At 51.3% G+C, this 20,127-nt stretch overlaps 1 protein-coding gene across 6 annotated transcripts in view; it reads left to right on the top strand.

The window, feature by feature from the left end:
- Nucleotides 1-20,127, top strand: part of GATA4 (GATA binding protein 4) — a 78,637-nt gene that overhangs the window by 19,522 nt on the left and 38,988 nt on the right. For 3 of the 6 annotated variants that reach the window (XM_008248888.5, XM_051842518.3, XM_089325427.1), the window contains exon 2: nt 7,502-8,557. In XM_008248888.5, the coding sequence (XP_008247110.1) occupies nt 7,942-8,557 (616 nt within the window). In that variant the 5' untranslated portion in view covers nt 7,502-7,941. Of the gene's footprint in view, nt 1-3,343; nt 3,686-3,799; nt 4,167-7,501; nt 8,558-20,127 lie in introns of those variants that run through there. The other 3 variants (XM_002709438.6, XM_008248879.5, XM_089325426.1) reach the window with 2 other exon arrangements.

The following is a 20,127-nucleotide window of genomic DNA, read 5'->3' as shown; positions in this document are numbered from 1 at the left end:
GGGGCTTTGCCAACTCTGGCCGGCGTCTCAGCCTCTCTGTTTTCTAGAAAACAGCCATGGGCTGTTTTTTAGGGTGAGCATGGGAATACTTCTTTCCCTTCCTCTAATGTGATCAGGTCGCCGTTTCCTAGAGGGAAGCTGTTCTGTGATCTGGAAGTCGCTGTAAAACAGGAGTGGTGTGCCACAAACTCGGTCTGCGGTGCAGGGAGCTGTTGCGGAGGTCTGTGAGGAGAGATTACCGCGTCCCTCTGCCGCGCGTAGCAGTGTTTTTTTTTACAAGAGAATTCAAAAGCGGTGCTGCCTCCTGTCCTCGCGTCTGTTCACCAGAGGCTGGATGCAACCGGGCTGCTGAGCTCGGCGCCCGGTGCGTCGCGCGGGGATCGCTATATGATCTCCCCACCCCCACTCCAATTCCAGGTGTGCGAGGCGCGGGGTGCAGGGAGGCAAGAAAGGTTGGTCTACGTGGTCTTCCAGCTTAACTCGTTCTTCATTCTTCCAGCAGCAAAAACAGACTCTGCCGAGCCGGCTGCGGGTGGGGGTTTTTGCGAAGGGCAGGGCAGACCCCTGGGGGGAGGTCCCAGTGTCGCCGAGAAAACGAGGAACCGCGCCGGCGGCGCGCAGGGCTGGAGGGAGGGCAGTGCGGGGAGAGGACCGGGCATTCGCTCTGCGCGGGTAGTGTTGCCCGTCCGTCCCAAGAGGCGCGCCCGCACTGCGTTTCACGCCACGGGGGTTGGCATCTGTAGGCCCCTCTTCCTGCTCTGCCTCCCTCTCTGAGTTTCTGGTTTCCGACTACAAGACTCTGGTGACCTTGGGCGCCGTTTTGCTCTGGGTGCCCTGGCTGCAGCAGACTCTCTTCCAGCGAGTAGGGAGGGCCTCGAGCCCGCAGTAACTTGAGATTGTGGACGGGCACGGTGCGCTCGGCTTAAGTAAACCCGAGCGTGTCCCCCAGGGAAATCGCGCGAACCTCTTCCTGGGAGACCCTTGCGGGTCTCACTAAATTCCGGCATCTACTGCTTAATTTTTTTTCGAGGAAATCCACGTTCTTCTGTATAATATGCTCACAATTTTGTCTCTTCCAGAGCTCTCCCAGAGTATGGGCTGACTCAAGTCCGGGGAGCCTTAATGAGACAGAGGAACGGATTTTTCGCTGTGTCCTGGAGAGGTGGTTTTTTTTTTTTTTTTTTTTAGAGAGTATAGTATATCTAAATCTTGTCTTTAAAAAAACCTCGCGATTTGACGCTGGGTCAGTAGACCCAGGCCTTTAGTAAAAAGAGGTCACGGTGTTAAACGATCCTCTTAGATTATGGGAAAGAAAAGCGGAAAAGGGACGAGAGCCGGGTTAAGCAGCCCTCCCAGGCCAAGCCAGACATCCTCCTTAAAAATAGCCGAGAGTCTGAACCTCAGAGCGCCGGACCCCTGCCCCCAGCCGTCTCCAGAGTGAGCGAAGCCTGGGAACCTGGAAAGGCGGCCGGGAAACCTCTTCCAACCCCCGGGCCAGCGAGGCCTTGAAATGCTCCCCGCTCCAGGCAACGCCGGGCTCCCGCCTGGCCCCGGGGAGGGAGGGGGCGAGCCTAGGAGGGAGTGAGGGGAATAGAACACCCACAAAGATAGGGCGCTCGCCAGCCACTCCTTTTCGGCCCTTGCACAGAGGCCTTCCGGGAGAAAGCCGGAGCGCTGGCCCACCGGAAAAGCCGCAGGAAACGGACCCACGTTTCTGTGTCTTTGAGAAGCAGAGAATATTCCCGGGCCCTAGGAATTTTTTCTAGGTTTGGGCCTAGCCAGCAGCCGTCCAGCGGGAGGCGCGGGTGGTCGACCCCTCTTGGGGCCTGGCGGGGAACCTCGGCCCTGGGACTTGGGCGCCCTTGCAGGGGTCTTAGAACAGCCACACAGCGGAGCCAGCTGCTTTTCCCCACCTGCGCACAGAGGCCGCGCTGGGGGCTCTGCGAGGCCGGCGGGCTGTCCAAGGCAACTCTTAGAGCACCACACCTCGCGCTGCGGCCCATCTCAAAGCGCTGGGAGAAGCCCGTGGGGGCAACGGGCTTTTGTGCCTCCCAATGGGAAGGACTCCGCCAGCGCTAAGCCCCAAGTTCCTGACTTGTTGCAAAGAAAATCCACTGCCTAGTGTAAGTCCCCAGGCTAACCCTTTTTGCTCTCTGAATGCCATGCATGGGAGGAGGGAGAGGGAGAGCTTGAGGCCCCCGGCCAAGCGGGACCCCCAGATCCGCGGGGGCAGAGTACAGAGGCAGCTTCCGGTTCCTCCAAGTCCAGACTTTCAGTTCTCCAGAAGGCCCTCGCTGGCCCCTTCCTCAGACTCAACCCAATGAAGATGAGGGCTCCCTTCAAACAGGGCAGGGGTCGAACCCTTCCCTCTGCTGCGTCTGGGGATGCAGATCGCGGTGTGCTGGAGCTTTTCCCCCGGCGCCCGCCTCCGGGACCGGGACCCACTCTCTGGAGTTTCCTGGCCTCTGATCTGCGGGGCCAAATTCTGCGGAGGCGCTGGCTAAGAGCCGGAGAAGGGACCCGGTGCGCAAGCCTCTCGTAGTTTGCGTCTCCGGCGCCGCAAGGCTCCGGGAGCAGCGGCTGGGCTGCGGAGGCCGGGTCGGGGCGTCCAGGCCGCGTGCAAGCTCTTAGCTCCGCGCCCTCGCCGGCTCGGTTTTCTCTTCTGCGCTGGGGCCTGCTGGACCTCCGCACCTCTTGTTTAGGGAAGAGAATTCCCCGCGCAGCCGCGCTCACTTCTTCCTCTGGGATTTTCCTGAGAATTCCCAGGAGTTGGCCACCATCCCATCAGGGGGTTTCCTTACAATCAGCCCCGCGTCCTAGCCTGATCCTCAGCGACCGGGTTACCCTGGCGCGCACCGGGAGCCCATAACTGACTTCCGATTGCGGGAGCGGGTGTCGTCTGCAACTAGTTTCGGAGCAGCACAGGTTTGGTGCAGGGTGGTATCCCAGCCCCCTCCCGATACCTCTGATCTGGGAGAAACCTGTGCTCACGGAGCGAAATGCGGCCTTTAAAAAAAAAAAAGTTTAACCGAAAGCGTGAGAGCCACAGGCCGGCTGTTATCTGGGACTGAAGGCTGCGGTAATCGATGGGTTATTTTTACGCGGTAATAGGGCCTGTGATTGCTCTATTAACCTTTAGACCTGTCTGAGGGACTCTCCGGCTCGAAGCCCCGCTGCGCAGGGGCCTCCAGGCGCTGACGCCGGCTCCAATCTCGGGCTGACACCTTCCCCGCACCCCATTCCGAGGAGGAACCGCCCGCAGCCCCTGGAAAAGCAGCCTCCACTGAGAAGCTCCCCCGGATCGCGGGGTCACCCCCCACCCCGTCCCCGCCGTGTTCTTTCCATGGGGGCAGCAGCCACTGCAGACTGCAGAGGAAACAGGCAAAGATCAGAAGCCCAGGAGGCCGCAGAAGGGAAGCGGCTCCAGGAAGGGGCGCACGTTTTGCATAAATACATAAAGCTGCGGGCTGGTGCCGGGATCCTCGGCGCCCGGCCCCTCTCCCCAGGCTCCAGATCGAGATTCCGTCTTCGGCTCAGATTCTAGCGACAAGTCCCGGAGTTAGGGTCTCGCGAACCTCCTCGGAAAGCCGGGCTGGGTCGATCCCCGCTAGTCGCGAGCGGAAACCTTCGGCCAGCGGGGCACCGGGGTGACCCGGAGTCCCACGAGCGATCGGGAGTGGAGCCGGTGAGGTCCCCTTCCCCAGCCCCGCCCCTCGCCCGCCGCCGCAGGACCAAGGCTAGGCCAGGGGAGTGGGTGTGGGAGGGAGAGGCTCATTTAAAAAGCCTCGGGGCCACAAAGCCAACCGAATCGACCTCGCGCTGGGCGGTGCGCGAAGGGCCGCGCGCTGGCGATAGCGCTTTGGTGTTTCCCGAGGAGATTCCTGCGCCTGGACTTTGCCTGCTGGGGGAGCTTTCAGAACAGCCCCGCAGCTCGGCGCGCGGCGGAGGTGCAGCCTCGGCCGCGCACCCCCGCCCCCCGCCCTGGCACGTGACTCGCGCAGGCCACTCAGCGCCCGCCAGCCCGAGCTCAGGGGCCTGGGGACCCGCACCGGCAGCCGCGGGACTCGGAGGCGGCGGGCTCAGTGGCCGCGGAGGCTCCGCCGCCGCTGCTCCAGGGGCGCCCAGGCGAGAGCGCGCAGTTCTCTGGAAGGCTCGAGGCCCGGCAGGTAGGGCTCTTTAATCCCTCCCCTGGCTCTTCCGAGCTGTCCCCGACCCTCGGCGCTCCTCCGCAGTGGTCTGCCTGGGAGGAGGGAGGGAGCCAGTTCGCGGGAAGGAGACATCGGTCACTTCCTCACGCCCCAACTGGCCGAAGCCTGCTCTGCTTTTGACTTTGGCTTAGCAACTCCTTAAGTCTAAACCGGATTTGAGGGCGCCGCGAAGAGGGCTGGTCCAAGCGCGTTTGGGGTTCTTTCGGTGTGAACTTGAACGCTGCCAATCTCCGTCCTCGTGCGCCGATTCTTCAGCCCGGGCCCGGGTGGTGGTGGTGATGGTGGCCGTGAGAAGTCGCTCTGACCGACCTACCTGGGGAAGGCCGCACGGCAGCTCCCGCTCGCCCACCGCCGCCGACTCCAGGGACCGGGGAGGTGCTCCGAGGTGGGGACGGCTGCCGAGCGGCCTGGCCTCCTAGCTTTCCTGACTGGGCTCCAGGGAAAGAAATGCCCCTCGCCGAGAGAATCCTCCCATCTACACTGCTACTGGGTGAAACTGGCCGAGGCCTGGAACCCGGGCGAGGGGCTGCGACGTTCCTCCCCGCTCGCTGCGGACCCACGGTCGCCTGGCTTTGGGCCGGGCAGGGGGTCCACTTGGGGCGAGAAGGATGCCCAGGCAGTGAGCTGCCAGCAGATTGAGGGAAGGGGCGGGGGGGAGTTTCACTCAGGAGAAAAGAATGGCTTAGTAGAAGAAGGGACCCCGTCCAGAGCAGCAAGGTCCTGCGCTGCCCGCAAGGCTGGGGGAGCGTTTCCTGTGGTTCCCAGAAAAGGATGGCTCTTACGGGAGAGATTCGCCTGGGGTGACGGTGTATGGCTCCCCCGCACTTGGAGTCTCCGGGCCCCTGCCGCGGCAGCCGCCTGCCTGCGGCTGGCGTGCCGGCTAGTGAGTGGCAGCCTTGCGCGCTGCAGGCCGTGAGCCGAGGCCGAAGCCAAGGAAGGACCTGCACACGGGCGCGAGCTCGGAAGTGTCCCACTCTGAAAAACTAGATTGGAAGAGGGTAATGTTGGCTAAATCGTGAAAGGAGAAAGCATGGCCTGTTGGCCTGCGGACTTGGGGTGAAACGGATCAGGAGAGAGAAAGCTGGGGCGCAGGCCAGCCGTGAGCCGCCGCCGGAGCTCGCTCGGCTGCCACAGCACGCCGCGGGACCCCGGTTCTAATACAGAAATAAGCAAGCATCATTTTAAGGAATAATTTCATGTCTTTCCAGAAAGGTATGGGGGGGGGGATATTTTCTTCTCCTTCTCTGTTCCACTCATCCAGCTTCAAGGTAAATATGTCAGCCATTTGAAAAGGTGGAGAATGTCATAAAGACGTGTTAAATTTAGAATATTTTTAAGCGTTTACATTTTAAAGCTTGCAAGTTAGCACTTGTATGTATACTGGAAATTGGATCACAAAATTCTAAGTCGCCTTCCTTTTTCTGCAGTTATGTGAGAAAAGAAAATTTACAATGTTATCTTTTAGAACTGCAAGAGTTTAGTATTACAGAAAATGGGATGAAGTAGATCAGCCACTTGATTTTAAAGTTAAAACTGGGTATTTAATGAAGGGAAGGTTGCACCTTCACTTATGGAAGCACAGAGGTTGCTTGGAGGTGTTGAGATTTTGCTTTAAAAAAAAAAAAAGTTGGTGGCCTCAGGTAAAATTTTTTTGTACCCATCCTTTAACCAAACTAGCAAGGAAGGAAATGTCTCTCAAACCAATAGTTATTGTATATTTTGAAAGCAAAGAATAAAACATCTTGTTACTAGGTGCCTATATAATGCAATCCTAATAATCCTGTGATTGTTACTAGTGATGTTGCAAAAAATGCATCAGGTGGTGCATACATACTAGAGATTACATTTTCAGAATTTTCACAATAAAGATGATTGTTTTAGTAATATTACATTTGAGGTACATTAGAACTCTGTAGGTGGAACTTTGTGCTGTTATAACAGTTTAGTAAGGCCCTGTTATAAGTGCTTTAAGTGTATTAATTTATAATCCTCAATAACAATCCTCTCAATGACTACAAATGAGGAATCTAATTTTTTTGCATTTTGCATATGAAGAAACTGAGGCATAGAAAGTTAAGTGATTTGTCTAAGGTCATTCATTCAGTAAGTGGCAGAGCCTGGATTTAGTATATGGTTCAGTGAGTATCCTTGTAAGTCCACTATTCCAGTAAAACAAGAAACCACTGTTTGGAGTAGCTGCTGCTTCTTAAGGAGAAAAATGTGGTTGTAGCGGACAGCTTTAAATCCTTGCAGCCTGCAGATCCCATCCCCCATCCCCTCTAATTGTACTTTGATCCTAACAAGTTTCAAAACTTTCCAATGTTTCAGTTCCGTCTTTTGCAAAAATAGACACTTTTCCTTGGTACAGGGATCCAGAAAAGGATCTGGAAGTGCAGCAGGTGCTTCAGAAAAGGGCAGCTCCTATTTTCTCCGTTAAAAAAATCCATCATCCCATCAAAACCTAGGGTGCTCAGAAGCGTACAGTCAAGCCCCACAGACCTTTCCTATGCAGTCTCAACTCTGATTCCGCAAATGGATGGCCCTGCTGATTCTAAATGAAAAAAACTGCTCATTGCATGCGAGTAGTCCAGTGAGCGGTCCTATAAAGTGACCTTGTCCATTCCTGTCGCTTTTCTGGTCCTGATACACAATCTGCAAAATGTCTAAAATGTAAGTATCTGCAAGGAACATGGAACTCATTTGATTTGACATCTGCACGGTACATGTATGGATAAGGGGTTTCACCATACTTTTTGGGAGATTGAGCAGACACTTGCTCATTTATAAACATTTAGACTCAACCTCTAGGTTTTTCAAAAAAGATTACAAACAGAACCTTCATAGCTTGGTGGTTTTTATAAAGTTTGTGATTGTCTACCTACAGGCAATCTTAAGTTGTTTCCCGGACAGGAATTACTGGGGAGAGGTGGCAGGACTCCCCCCGGACACCCGGAACCCTAGGGGGCTTACACTTGAAGAAAAGGGTAAAAGTAAAGCCCCCCCTCCCCCCAAGCAATACTGAAATCATTGACCGAGCTCACAACCAGTAACTGCACGCCCAGAAGCGTGCGCAGGGCGCCCTCCCGCAAGGCTTGCCTGCCCCGCCGACGGGACCCCTTGTTCTGAGCCAGACAAAGGCCGCCGCTTCCCGCGTCCTACGGGGCCCCAAGCTGGGCCGCGGGGTGGGGCGATTTCGTTTGCAGTGCGGGAGAAAACAACCCAGCAACCCAGGAAAGTGGGCTGGAAAGCTCTGGAATGAACGTCTCTCTTCCTCCCTGTCGTTCCTGCTTTAGGACCGCGGCTGCAGCGAGGAGGCTAGGAGCTTCGGGGACCTGGGCTTGGAGGCCGATCTACGAACTCCGCGGGACCGGGACCGAGGCCTCCCAGAGGGCCGCGTGCGTGACCCGCAGGCACCGCCCTGGGTCTCCGGCCACCCACAGGCTCTCTGCACCGCTGGGCCCCGGGGTGGATTCGGCCCGTCCTGTACCACATTCTGGAACAACCAAAAACTCCGTTTGGGATTTTTTCCGAATAAACAAGAACCTAGAGGCTTTTGCTCAACGCTGGATGGATTTAAGACATAGACACTTTTGAGCGTCTTGGGTTTTCCCCTTTGATCTTTGATTTTTATTTCCGTGACAGTCCCTCACACGCATATTTTTATTGTTATTCTCCCTCTCCGCGTTGTTCGGAGATCTGCCAGGGCAGAGGGAGGACTCCGAAGCCAAGGACGATGTACCAGAGCCTGGCCATGGCCGCCAACCACGGCCCCCCGCCCGGAGCCTACGAGACGGGTGGCCCCGGCGCCTTCATGCACGGCGCAGGCGCCGCGTCCTCGCCGGTCTATGTGCCCACGCCGCGGGTGCCCTCCTCGGTGCTGGGCCTGTCCTACCTCCAGGGCGGGGGCGGCGGCGCCGCGTCCGGAGCGGCGTCGGGCAGCAGCTCCGGCGCGGCCCCTTCGGCGGCGGGGCCCGGGACGCAGCAGGGCAGCCCCGTCTGGAGCCAGGCAGGAGCCGAGGGGGCAGCCTACACACCGCCGCCGGTGTCGCCGCGCTTCTCCTTCCCGGGAACCACTGGGTCCCTGGCGGCCGCGGCCGCCGCCGCTGCGGCCCGGGAAGCCGCGGCCTACAGCTCCAGCGGCGGGGCGGCTGGAGCGGGCCTGGCGGGCCGCGAGCAGTACGGGCGCGCGGGCTTCGCGGGCTCCTACTCCAGCCCCTATCCCGCCTACATGGCCGACGTGGGCGCGTCTTGGGCAGCAGCTGCCGCCGCCTCTGCGGGCCCTTTCGACAGCCCGGTCCTCCACAGCCTGCCCGGCCGGGCCAACCCCACCGCCCGACACCCCAATCTTGGTGAGTACCGAGCGCGGGCCGGAAACACCGGCCGCCCAGAGCCCTGCTCGGGGCATTCGCCGTCCCTGGAGCGTGTGCCGGGGGTGGGAGAGGGGACGTGCTGGAGGCCACCAAGTCTCCCAAGATGGCACACGAAGCCTCGAGGCGCAAGCTGGCGGCGGTGAAGTGAGGGTCGCCGTCGTCCAGCCAGGCGGGCCTCCCCGCCAGATCCTCTTCCCCGCGAAGGTGGCGGGGTCCGGGTGAAGCCCCCGGCCGCGCCGCGCTGTAGCTGACCCGCGCGAGGCACCCTAAAGGAGCAGCGGCTGGCGACCGCTAGCCCCGGGTTCCCGTTTTCCTCAGAGGCCTCTGACGGCGCTGGCATGGCTCTGAGATCTTTTGGACCATTTGGCGGCGCCGTTGCAGGATCCCTGGGAGCGGCAGATGATTTTCCTGTGGGGGGCTTCACACCGGGAACAAAGGAGGCCGCCCGCGAGATGAGGTGGACTGGGGCCGCACCGTGTCGCCGGACGCTGCTGGCCGTCCAGGGCCAGCCCGGGGGCTTCTTCGTAATGCCCTTGTGAAAGGGAGACGGGAGTCCAGGGGCTGGGATTGCGCCTCCCTTGGCTGCAGGGTCTCGGTTAGAAACGACAGCTGTGGTGGGCGCCGTGCGGTGTTTCCACCCGACTCAGTGCGGGGACGGCGAGCGCAGACGGCGGCCACCGCCGCTTCCCTCCGGGGGGCCGGGGTCGGATCGCGCCGGCTCTGACGCAGGGAGGTGGTGAAGCCCAGGCCTGACAGACTGAGTTAACATTTACTGACTGCCTACTAAGTGCTAAATCCTTCTGCTTTTGTTCTCACTTTGAAGAGGAAAGCCTGTCCCTCCCAGGCTTCCAGGCTCAGGCCGCCTCTGAGAAGGGTCCCGGCTTTGAAGACCTTTTAAATTATTCTCTGGCCCTGGGTGGCCAGGGGAGGTCCTCCCCGGGGGCTCCAGCCAAATCCACATCCCAGGTAAACTGATTAACCGTGGTAGTGGCGCCGGGGCCGGGAAGCAGACGGCCCCCTCTGGCGAGGAGGGGCGGCCAGCGCCCGGGCCCTGCGGGCGGCCTCGCAGCAGTAGCGCATGGTGCATCTCCGTGCTGGGCGGCTCGCAGTGGGCTTGCGGGCCGTGGGGCGCCGTGGCCTTCATTCGTGCGACATCTACATTCTCTCCAGAACCGTCTCTCGTGCCGCCTCGGGTGGCACTTAAGGGGAAATGGTCCCCAGAATTCCACTTTCTTCTGATTAGGGAGGCGGGAGGAGTTTGCTCGATAACTCCTATAATCCTGGGAGTGAGAATTTGGCGTTCCGTTAAGGAAAAAAAGAGAAAGGTCCAGATTTACAATGCAGCAGCGTGGAAACAAAATGGATTTTTTGTGAGTGTGCACAGCGAGAGTGTAGATTTTTTTAAAAAAGATTTATTTATTTATTTGAAAGGCAGGGTTACAGAGAGGCAAAGACAGAGAGAGAGAGAGAGAGAGGGAGAGAGAGAGAGAGAGAGAGTGAGAGGTCTTCCATCCGCTGGTTCACTCCCCAGGTAGCCCTAATGGTTGAAACTGCGCCAGTGCGAAGCCAGGAGCCTGGAGCTTCTTCGGGATCTCTCACACAGGTGCAGGGCCCAAGGACTTTGGCCATCTTCTACTGCTTTCCCTGGCCATAGCAGAGAGCTGGGTCAAAAGTGGAGCAGCTGGTGCCCATATGGGATGCCAGCACCGCAGGCGGTGGCCTTACCAAATACCCCACAATGCCTGCCTTCCCCCCTCTCCCTCCACAGTGTGTAGATTTTTTTTTTTTTTTTTTGACAGGCAGAGTGGGCAGTGAGAGAGAGAGACAGAGAGAAAGGTCTTCCTTTGCCTTTGGTTCACCCTCCAATGGCCGCTGATCCGATCGATGGCAGGAGCCAGGTGCTTCTCCTGGTCTCCCATGGGGTGCAGGGCCCAAGCACTTGGGCCATCCTCCACTGCACTCCCTGGCCACAGCAGAGAGCTGGCCTGGAAGAGGGGCAACCGGGACAGAATCCGGCGCCCCGACCGGGACTAGAACCCGATGTGCCGGCGCCGCAAGGCGGAGGATTAGCCTAGTGAGCCACGGCGCCGGCACAGTGTGTAGATTTTTAAAATGTAAGCCATACCGTGCAGAAAGTGTTCCCCAAATTCCACTGTAGTCAAGGGCAAGCTGACCTCCAAAAAGGGTCTGCTGTCCAAGCACTGCCTCTCCGCTGCTCTGGCCTCTAGGCTGTGCTGGCCTGTGCCTGAAGTCCCACCAGAAGGCCTAGTGACTGGCTTCTCCATTCCCTGCGTGGCCAGGTGTTTCTAACCTGAAACCCTATGAGGTGCCCGAGTGTCTTTGTTCAGGGTTTGGGAATCAGGTTGAATTTGTTGCCATCCAGGTCTTCAGCGTGTTTTGAGTTTTGCACTTACTTAGCTTGAAAAGCAGGCATTTGAATGTGCCCTTTCTATGTTTTTCCCATCATGCTGGTCCTCCTGTGAATACCTGGCAGCTTGGGAATGAGTCAGCATGCATTCTGGCCTACCCAAGTGCTGGAAGCGTGTGAGATCTGATTTCATGGCATCGATTCAGAGCTGATGATTACATGGCAATAGTGTGGCAGTACAAGCACAGCTTTTCTTTTTAAGATTTATATCTATTGAAATAAATATAATTGATTTATATTTATTGAAAGGCAGAGTTACACAGAGAGAGAGAGAGAGATACAGAGAGACAGATCTCCATCCACTGGTTCACTCCCCAAATGCCTGCAACTGCCAGGAGTAGCCCAGGCCAAAACCAGAGCCAGGAGCTTCTTCCCTGTCTCCCAGGTGAATGCATGGGCCCAAGGATTTGGGCCGTCTTCTTCTTCTTCTTCTTCTTCTTCTTCTTCTTTTTTTTTTTTTTTTTTTTTTTTTTGACAGGCAGAGTTAGACAGTGAGAGAGAAAAACAGAGAGAAAGTTCTTCTTTCCATTGGTTCACTCCCCAAATGGCCGCTGCAGATGGCAAGCTGTGCCAATCCAAAGCCAGGAGCCAGGTGCTTCTCCTGGTCTCCCATGAGGTGCAGGGCCCAAGCACTTGGGCCATCCTCCACTGCCTTCCCAGGCCACAGCAGAGAGCTGGACTGGAAGAGGAGCAACCGGGACTAGAACCCGGGGTGCCGCGCTGCAAGCAGAGGATTAGCCAAGTGAGCTGCAGCACCAGCCGTGGGCCATCTTCCACTGCTTACCCAGGCTATTAGCAGAAAGCTGGATTCGAAGTGGAGCAGCTGGGACCGGAACCGTCATCCATATGGATGCTGACATTGCAGGCGGTGGCTTTATCTGTTATGCCACAAAATCGGCTCTGAACACAAGCTTTTGAACTTTGGCAAACCCAGATTCAATTCCAGGTGTCCCTGCTGATCTTGGGCAAGTTATTTATAAGCTCACTTCAGTAAAATGGGTTTATCATCACTTCTTTAGTGTTGTCTTAAATTTGAAAGATAAGGTAGCATTTGTGAAATATCTGGCTTTGGTCCTTCATAAGTGACAATAATTTTATTAAACAGTCATTCACTGTCATGCAGAGAGGCCAGATTTTCTGGTTTGCCCAGGACAGAGGGGTTTCCTAGGACTTGGGGGTTTTAGTACTAGATCTGGTGCCATCCCCAGCCAGCAGGGATATGACATGAGCATGGCACGGTTATGAACTTGAGAGGTAAGTAGGGAAAGCAGAAACACTTCTCTCGCTCTGTCTCAGGCACTGAAAGTCACCTTAGTGGTGCCATATGCATTTTGGTTTTGAATGAGAGGTTGCCAGGAAGAGGAAGTGCAAAGAAGGAAAAAAGAAAAACAAAAAGAGAAACTGGGTCCTCACTGACATAGGTGTAGTACCATGAAATAATCCAGAAAGCCCCAGCTTTTGTTTAAATAATGTGTTTGATGCCATAGGCAACTCCGCACAGACTCACCCTTAATTCAGAAATTGTTTATTTTCAATGAGGAGAAATAATATATTTATTTTTTGAAATATTAGTGTAACAATAGTTAATATCTTGCTAGAATTCTTATGTTGGTTATTGGAATAAGGGAAAAATCAAAATAATAGAAGTGAGTTAAATCAAAATAACGGAAGTGGCCATCTCTAAAACCCTGCACTTTTTTGGAAGGAAATTATTCTGTTCCACTGCAATAGACATGGACTTTAATTCATTCCAAGTTCAGTGTGAACCAAGGCCCTGAAACAGCTATTGAAATAGTTAGGCTGCCTTAATGGAATTCTGTGACCTTCCTGAAGGCAGGTACAGAGTCTTACTCATTTTTAAGTGCCTGGCACATGCTGGGCACTTAGCAAATATTTGAGTAGAGATCAAGAAAGTGGTTGTCCCAGAACTCTGCCCTGCCTGGTCAAACCACATAGAATGACTGGAGCACTTTAGGGAGAGAGGGCAGGATGGAAGAGGGTTCTGGAAGCCCTGAGGAACCAGACATTGTAAGTTGCAGAAGTCACTCAGTGGACAGAGGTGACAGTGCACCAATATCTAAAAGGTAAAAGGAAGAATAGCCTATGACCTTTTAACTTCATGTCGCCCTCAGTGACCAGATACAAGGTTTGAGAACTCTACATGATGGTAGCTATTAGGAAATGCAGTATGGACTATGGCTTGTCTTCATAATAAATTGCTAGGCACTAGAAGTGCTCAAAGAGACAGACACTGCATCACATCGGAAGCTTCTGCCAGCAAAGTTGTGTACCCACTTCTTAGTTTTGAGGGCTTCGGGTCTGTGTGTGGGCATGCACACATGTGTGGCTGTGTGTGTAATCATGGTTCCAGGACAATATGAGTACAACTGTCTCCTTTTCATGAGCATATGCATTTGGCAAAACTAATGGAAATGTACTCTCAAAATGTGAGTCTTTGGTTGTATGTATAACACATCACAATGAAGATGGTTTTGTACCAATTAATGATGAAAAGGAGGCTGAAATGGGAATTATATGTAAATATGCCTTGAAGGATACAGTGTGATGCTGATAGTATGCCTTGAAGGATTTAGCCTTCCCTAGAAAGGGTAGGGAAATGTATTTTACTGTGGAATAACAATTCTCTTGTGGAATGGAGAAAGGGCAATTATAATATTCTCAAAGGATCAAAAAATTTTGAAGCTTTTGAAGAGTCAGTTAAAAGCAGCAACACAGTGAAATGTGTGCAGATCATTCAGTGTTACCCAAATGGTTTCTTTAAAAGAAGTTTTGTCCTGTTTGGTGCAAGGTGGGAGCACTCAAGGTGTTTTGAGAGTTGGTTTGTGGTGGAGGTCAGTGGAAACCACCCCACTGTTTTCTGGATCTTTCTGGGACTGCTTATCAACTTGGCCAGTTGCTTTCAGTGCCAGTTCATTTATCCAGGGAACTTTGTGAGACCAGCTCTGAAGTAGCTTGTTTGGCTAGAGAAAGATTTGTCAGTCTTCGAGAAAGCCAAAGTTGTTTAACTTTCCGGTTACCACCCTGCACAGGTCACTCAGTGTCGGGGCTGGTCTGTGGTGTGAAGGGGACAGCCAGTTAAATAAGGAGGGTGTGTTGGGGTGACCAGGGGTGTGTCACGCCTTCAAGTGAGACCTGCCACTTGCCCAATTGTGTCCCATCGAAAGGTCAAGCCACATCGGCCAGGCTCCCTCTCAGCACTCAGGTGGAGGATGCACAGGAGACAGGCTTAGATAACCCTTTCTTCCATATCCCTCTCCATTTTTTTCTTACTTAAATGCACAAAGAAAACAAACATACTCTGAGGTGCAGAGAAACAGGAACTCTGATACCTGTGAGTGGGAGTGTAAATTGGTACATGCATGGAGTCCTTGGTAATGTCCATCAAGATACAAGCTGGATAGTCTTGACTTAGAAATGCTGACTTCTAGGAGCGTAGTCTACAAATAGACAAGCGCATATATGTTGCAGCACTATTTGTAATAACAAAATCATCATTAGGAGACTGTATAAGTATAGAAAGTATATGAAGTTCATTGTGTAATGGTATGGAAATCTCACCAGACATATCTAAGTATGGGAGGTATTCTTAGCACTATTCTCCTGATATTAGCAAAAAGGAAGAAAATATTGTATTCCCCTGAAAATACATAAATTATCTCTGGAAATATTCGTATTTGTAAATACAGATTCTCATAGGGAATTTATAACTGATTATAGGGGGAATGACAGGTAGGTGTGACGTAAGGGTGGGAAAGGGACTTTCACCATAGGTGCCTTGGAACCTTTTGAATTTTTTGAAACCATTCTAGCCTCTTTTGTTTTTCCTTTTTTTTTTTTTTTTTTTTTTTTGAGGAAGGCAGACACTTAGTAGAAAGAGCTCTTATCCACTGGTTTACTCCCTCAAATATCCAAATGATCTGGAAAGGATGAGAAGGGAACTGGCAGCCAGAAACCCAGTCCAGGTGTCCCACCAGGGTGGCAGGAGTGACATTACTAAAGGCAGCACCACTGCCACCTCCCACTGTCTGCATTTGCAGCAAGCTGGAGTCAGGAACTGGAGCAGGGCATCAAACCCAGGCACTCAGATGTGGGACGTGGGTGTCTTAACTACTGGACCAAACACCTGTTCCTCAACCATTTTTTATGCTTATGTCTGTGGATTAATGGATTAATATCCATTAAATCACAAGAAAACACATTGGCTATACAGGGAAGTTAAAATTTAATTTAAACAACTTTAAATCCCCCTACCCTTTTTTGTGACAGTTCCATGTGTTCAGTACCTCTATGCTGTGTCTCCTTTGGAAGACCCCAAACACAGTGATGACACAGGTCTGTCTGCACATTTGACAAAGCTCATGGAAGTGTACTTCATAACTTTTGCATCTTGCAAAACCGAAACTCTGTACCCAATAAAAACCTCTCCATTCTTTCCTCCCCATGACCCCTGGCAACCCTTGTACTTTCTGTCTCTATGAACTTGACCCCTTCAGGGACCTCATGTGAGTGGAAGCACACAGTATTGTCCTTTTGCATCTGGCTTATTTTACTTAGCTTACTGTCTTTTAAGTTTCATCCATGCTATCGCATGTGTTAGAATTTCTTTTCTTTTTAAGTCTGAATAATATTCTGTAGTACATATAGACCTCACTTTGTTTACATTCATCCCAATATGGATGTGCAAATGGAACCTTTTGAATCTCAAATGATGCAAATGTATTGCCTATTTTTAAAAACTTACTAAGCCAATTAAGTGAGGTTTTTTTAAAAAAAGATTTATTTGTTTTATTTGAAAGGCAGGGTTACAAAGAGAGAGGGTAAGACACTGAGAGAAAGAGAGAGAGAGAGATCTGTAATCCACTGGGTCGCTCCCCAAAAGGCTGCAAGAGCCAGGTCTGGGCCAGAGCAGAGCCAGAAGCCAGGAGCTTTTTCCAGATCACCTACATGGGGGCAGGGGCCCAAGCACTTAGGCCGTCCTCCACTGCTTTCCTGGGCACATTAGCAGAGAACTGGATCTGAAGTGGATTGGCTGAAACTCAAAAGTTGCAAACAGAGGCTTAACCCATTGTGCCACAATGCTGGCCCCACCATTTAAGTTTTTAAAAATAAACATATGATATTCATACTTCAACTTCCTGAAAGTCTCTCAGCTGCTTTTTAAAAAAATTCTGTATTTCTCATTCTAAATATAAAGATATGACATAAATCATTGTTGATTTAATTTGGTTTTTACTTATTTTTTTTAAAAAAACTCCTTAGGGCTTTCCTTGGTGCTCAAGCTTCTTCAAGATTATGCCAGGTAGATCAACACCATCCTTGGCTGCAATCCTGAATTTGACTTTCGAATTCACTTATCCGACAGGCAGTTGCTTCACTGAGGAGGAAATTCCCTGATGCTGATTTCATTCCCGGTAGCAGATGTAAGTCAGCAACTGTCAAACGTCTCCCACCACAACACACACTGCTGTGGCTTCCTAAGGGCCCCTCGTGGGCACACACACTCACACACCTGACCATGGGTTGCCTTTCCTGGTGCACAGTTCTCCTTCAGGGGTACACAGACCAGAACAGGCTGGGAAACACCAACCTAAGCGATGGTGGAATTGTGCTTGAACGCAAGTTGCCTTCTTCCAGGCTGCAAGGTGATTTTTAGAGACTGTTCCATTTGCAAATATTGCCGCTTCTCTTTGCATAAGAAAGAGGAAGGCTTCCCCCGCCCAGCTCTGGAAGAGGCAGCGCTTGCAGACTTGGGCTTCTGCCTTAAGAATTCAAAGGGACTATTTTGACAAGGAAAGGTTTGTCTTTGGGGGACTTCTTTGGCCTATCCATCCTGCAGAGCCAGGGGACAAGCTCCTTTCTTGGGGAGTATCGCTGTGCTAGATTGACATGGCCTGTTGTAACACAGTCCATGAGTGGGTTACTCGGACAGTTTTATTGGATATCTACAGAGCTGCTCCTTTGTCACCTTCTAAAGAAGAGCAGGGAAAAATAATAGGAGTGGGGTTATAATAAGAATAACCTCGATCTATTTTAATTTATACAAAATAAATGTGTACTTTTTGGTACATCAGTGTTTAGATAGTAGTTAATAACGTTTTAGGAAGAGTAGTGTGTGCTTTGCTTAATAGCCCATCATGAATAGAGTTGGATCATTGGGGAAATCACCCTATGCCAGCGACTTTGAAGTGTGGGTATATCCTATGATCTCCATTTGGCTGGAAAGGAAACTGACGTCTAGAAAGATGAAGTAATCTGCCCAAGTCCCCACAGGTAGCAGACAACAGCTCCGGCTTAGAACCCAGGCAAGGCCAGCCCCTGCTGTGGGACTTTCCCCTTTTCCCCATGCATTTGCCAAATTTGAGGCAGTGGCATTGACCCTTTTAGAATCAAAAGCTACATCGTGGTTGAAGGACTCTGTTAAACCTTGTGATTTTCCTTCCTTGTTTTCCGGCTGTTCTCTCTCCCCAGGGTAACTTCTGTCTGTGTGTCCCTGCTTCCCAAGAGTTTGTGTCTTCCCAGGCTTAGGGTCTGGAGTAAACTCCCGTCTCATTCTGGTCCTGAAGGATGTGCAGCTGGGGACTGCATGGGTCCCCGGCCTTGCATGAACTGCTTTTTCAGCCTCTTGACTTTAGTGTGCAAAGGATTAAGGAGAGAGTCCCAGAATTCAGTTCCTCTAAACTAGGATTCACCTAGGCTGCTGGCTGCTTCCAAAGAGCCAGGACCTCAGAAACTCCTTTGCTAAAGGGAATCTACAACCATTTTCTCCATTTTTCCTTTTCTCTGAAGATTTCAAGAGTGTTTGCGACAGGAACAGAGGAACACAGTAATTTTGATTGTGATGAAGATGAGAACAGGGGCGTGGATCAGGATGGTGACTAAGCCTCAGGCAGGAATGGACTCATGGAGGTGGTCTGAGATGGACACAGCATCGGAACTGGGGCAGCTTGCTTGTTCCTGGCAGGCAGCCTATAGTTTTATCTACGACTGCTCTGCAATCAGAATTGAGCTGGGATATTCAAGCTTCTTATCAGAGTGAAGGGAATTTGGTTTTCTGGCCTTTAGCATTTTGAAGGAGCCCAAGAATCGACTTGCTGTTTGTAAAATATTTTGTCTCTTAAAAGAAGATTCTAATCCGGATAGGTAAGTCCTTGGAAAGTCCCTGCAAATGGAATCTGAGGTGGTCTTTCATTTTTATTGAATAGTCGCTGTTACATTTTATTCTGCAGGATGAGAAACCAAGATGCTATTATTCAACTTTTGAGAATTAGTAAGCCATGAACTTTAGGACCTCCCAATTGCACATTTAGTTTTACTTCTTAAAATTGGATTCCGTCTTTAAATTATTTTCTTGATCTTTCTTTCTTTTTTTTTTTTTTTCAACCCTCTCGGTTTAAATCTGCATTTTGACTTCTAGAAATCCAGTCAAACTTTATCACCTCCATTTAGAACTGATCGATAGCAACTGGTGAGCAGGTTAATTATAATCGCAGAATAAACGCCGAAGTCTCAAAGTTCACCACTTTTGCAATGTTTCCAAACCCCTCGGGGACCATGCCAAGAGACACTCATTGACCCATTCCAAGCAGGTGTGGGAGTTTGAAGGAGGGGGCAGACAATCAGATCTGATTCAAGACAACTCAATTTGGTTTCTTATCTGCAGCTTTTCCTATCTTATGATGTCTGTCATTTCAGATAAAAAAAGTTCATCAATTGAGCTGGGAAATGGCAAATTACATTTTTGTCTGATAAAAGTGTTCTAGTTGTTGTTTTATCAGATTGGGTTGAAATTGCATGTGTCTCTGTCAAGGTCTGCAATGAGCTTTTCAGATATTTTATCAGGTATTAGGAGGGGGAGACCTTTTTTTCTTTCTTCCTTCATGGTAGGAAAGAATGACCTGACTTCTAAGATCATAAATCAAACCAGGTAAAGAGAGGCAATAATACAAGTTACCCCTCAAAATTGAGTAGGCGGGGAAGAACAAACAACAAATAAAACCTTTCTCCAGCATATAGGGAGAACTTAACTTGACCCTAAATAAAGAATGTGCTTCCCACAAGTACATGGTTAGTAGAAAAATACTGCTTATTTGCAAAACGAAAATATTTTCTAGGCTAAAATGGTTTCAGAAAAACGATTCCCCCAAACGGAATCAATAAAACTTTAATTATTCTTCTTTTATTAAACTTGATGTATGTTTAATGTGAAAAAATGAAACACCCAGATAGATGAATGTGCAAATTAATTGGTAATCTTACCACCCAAAGATAACCACTGTTAGGCATTAATCCTAACTTTTTAGTTACTATGCATATACAAGAATGTGCATATCTATATTTTTAAATAGTCATAAAAGTTACTGTTTAAAACCACTTCAGCACTGAAGAGTTTCTGTAAGATTAGTGGCCCAGACTGGCTCCCTCAGGACTGATCCCTTAAAGAGTACAAAAGTGGGAAACAGATCAAAAGAACTGTCAGTAAGGGATAGCCCATCCAATGGGAAGGCTGCAGGTAAAAACACGTGTGTTGTGCAGAAGGGACAGCAGGGTTGAAGTGGGAATGTATCTGTGAGTTTTAAGTGGGTGCCCCTGGCCCATCGCAGGCTGCTGACTGGTGAGGCTCAGCTTGCTGCTGCTAGGAAGGGGGACCCAGGAACCCAGCAGCCACAGGGAAATGAAAACACTTCAGTCTGAGGTTGAGAAACCCAGGGTCCTGTCCCATGCCCTCATTTTCCTGCTGGATGACTTGGGGAGACTCACTGTATCTGCTTTGTAAGGTAAAGAGATCAGATCAAGTGCATACATAGTGAGAAGGGCTACTCCAGTGTCCTATGGGGATTTTAAAATCCAGGGATTTCGGGCCTCCCCTGTGAGAATTATTCAAGTTTACCACTGGTAGGGCTTCACATTAACATTTAACCTACATGGGCTTGCCTGCACAGCATACTCGCTGTGTGAAGTGGACACAGGAGGCAGGTGGCCAGGGAAACCTATGGTCACTTGCCTCAGTTTAAGCAACAATACCTGTGAATCTTGGTTTGGGTGGACTTTGCTTTTTCTTATACATAACAGAATACGTAACCACTAACATGCAAAACAAACT

This window comes from Oryctolagus cuniculus, chromosome 2 (assembly GCF_051225735.1).
Source record: "Oryctolagus cuniculus isolate XC-2025 breed Fujian yellow rabbit chromosome 2, ASM5122573v1, whole genome shotgun sequence".
NCBI classification, from domain to species: Eukaryota; Metazoa; Chordata; class Mammalia; order Lagomorpha; family Leporidae; genus Oryctolagus; species Oryctolagus cuniculus.
Note: the sequence above shows the minus strand (reverse complement) of the source record. Positions and strands in the feature narration are given on the sequence as shown.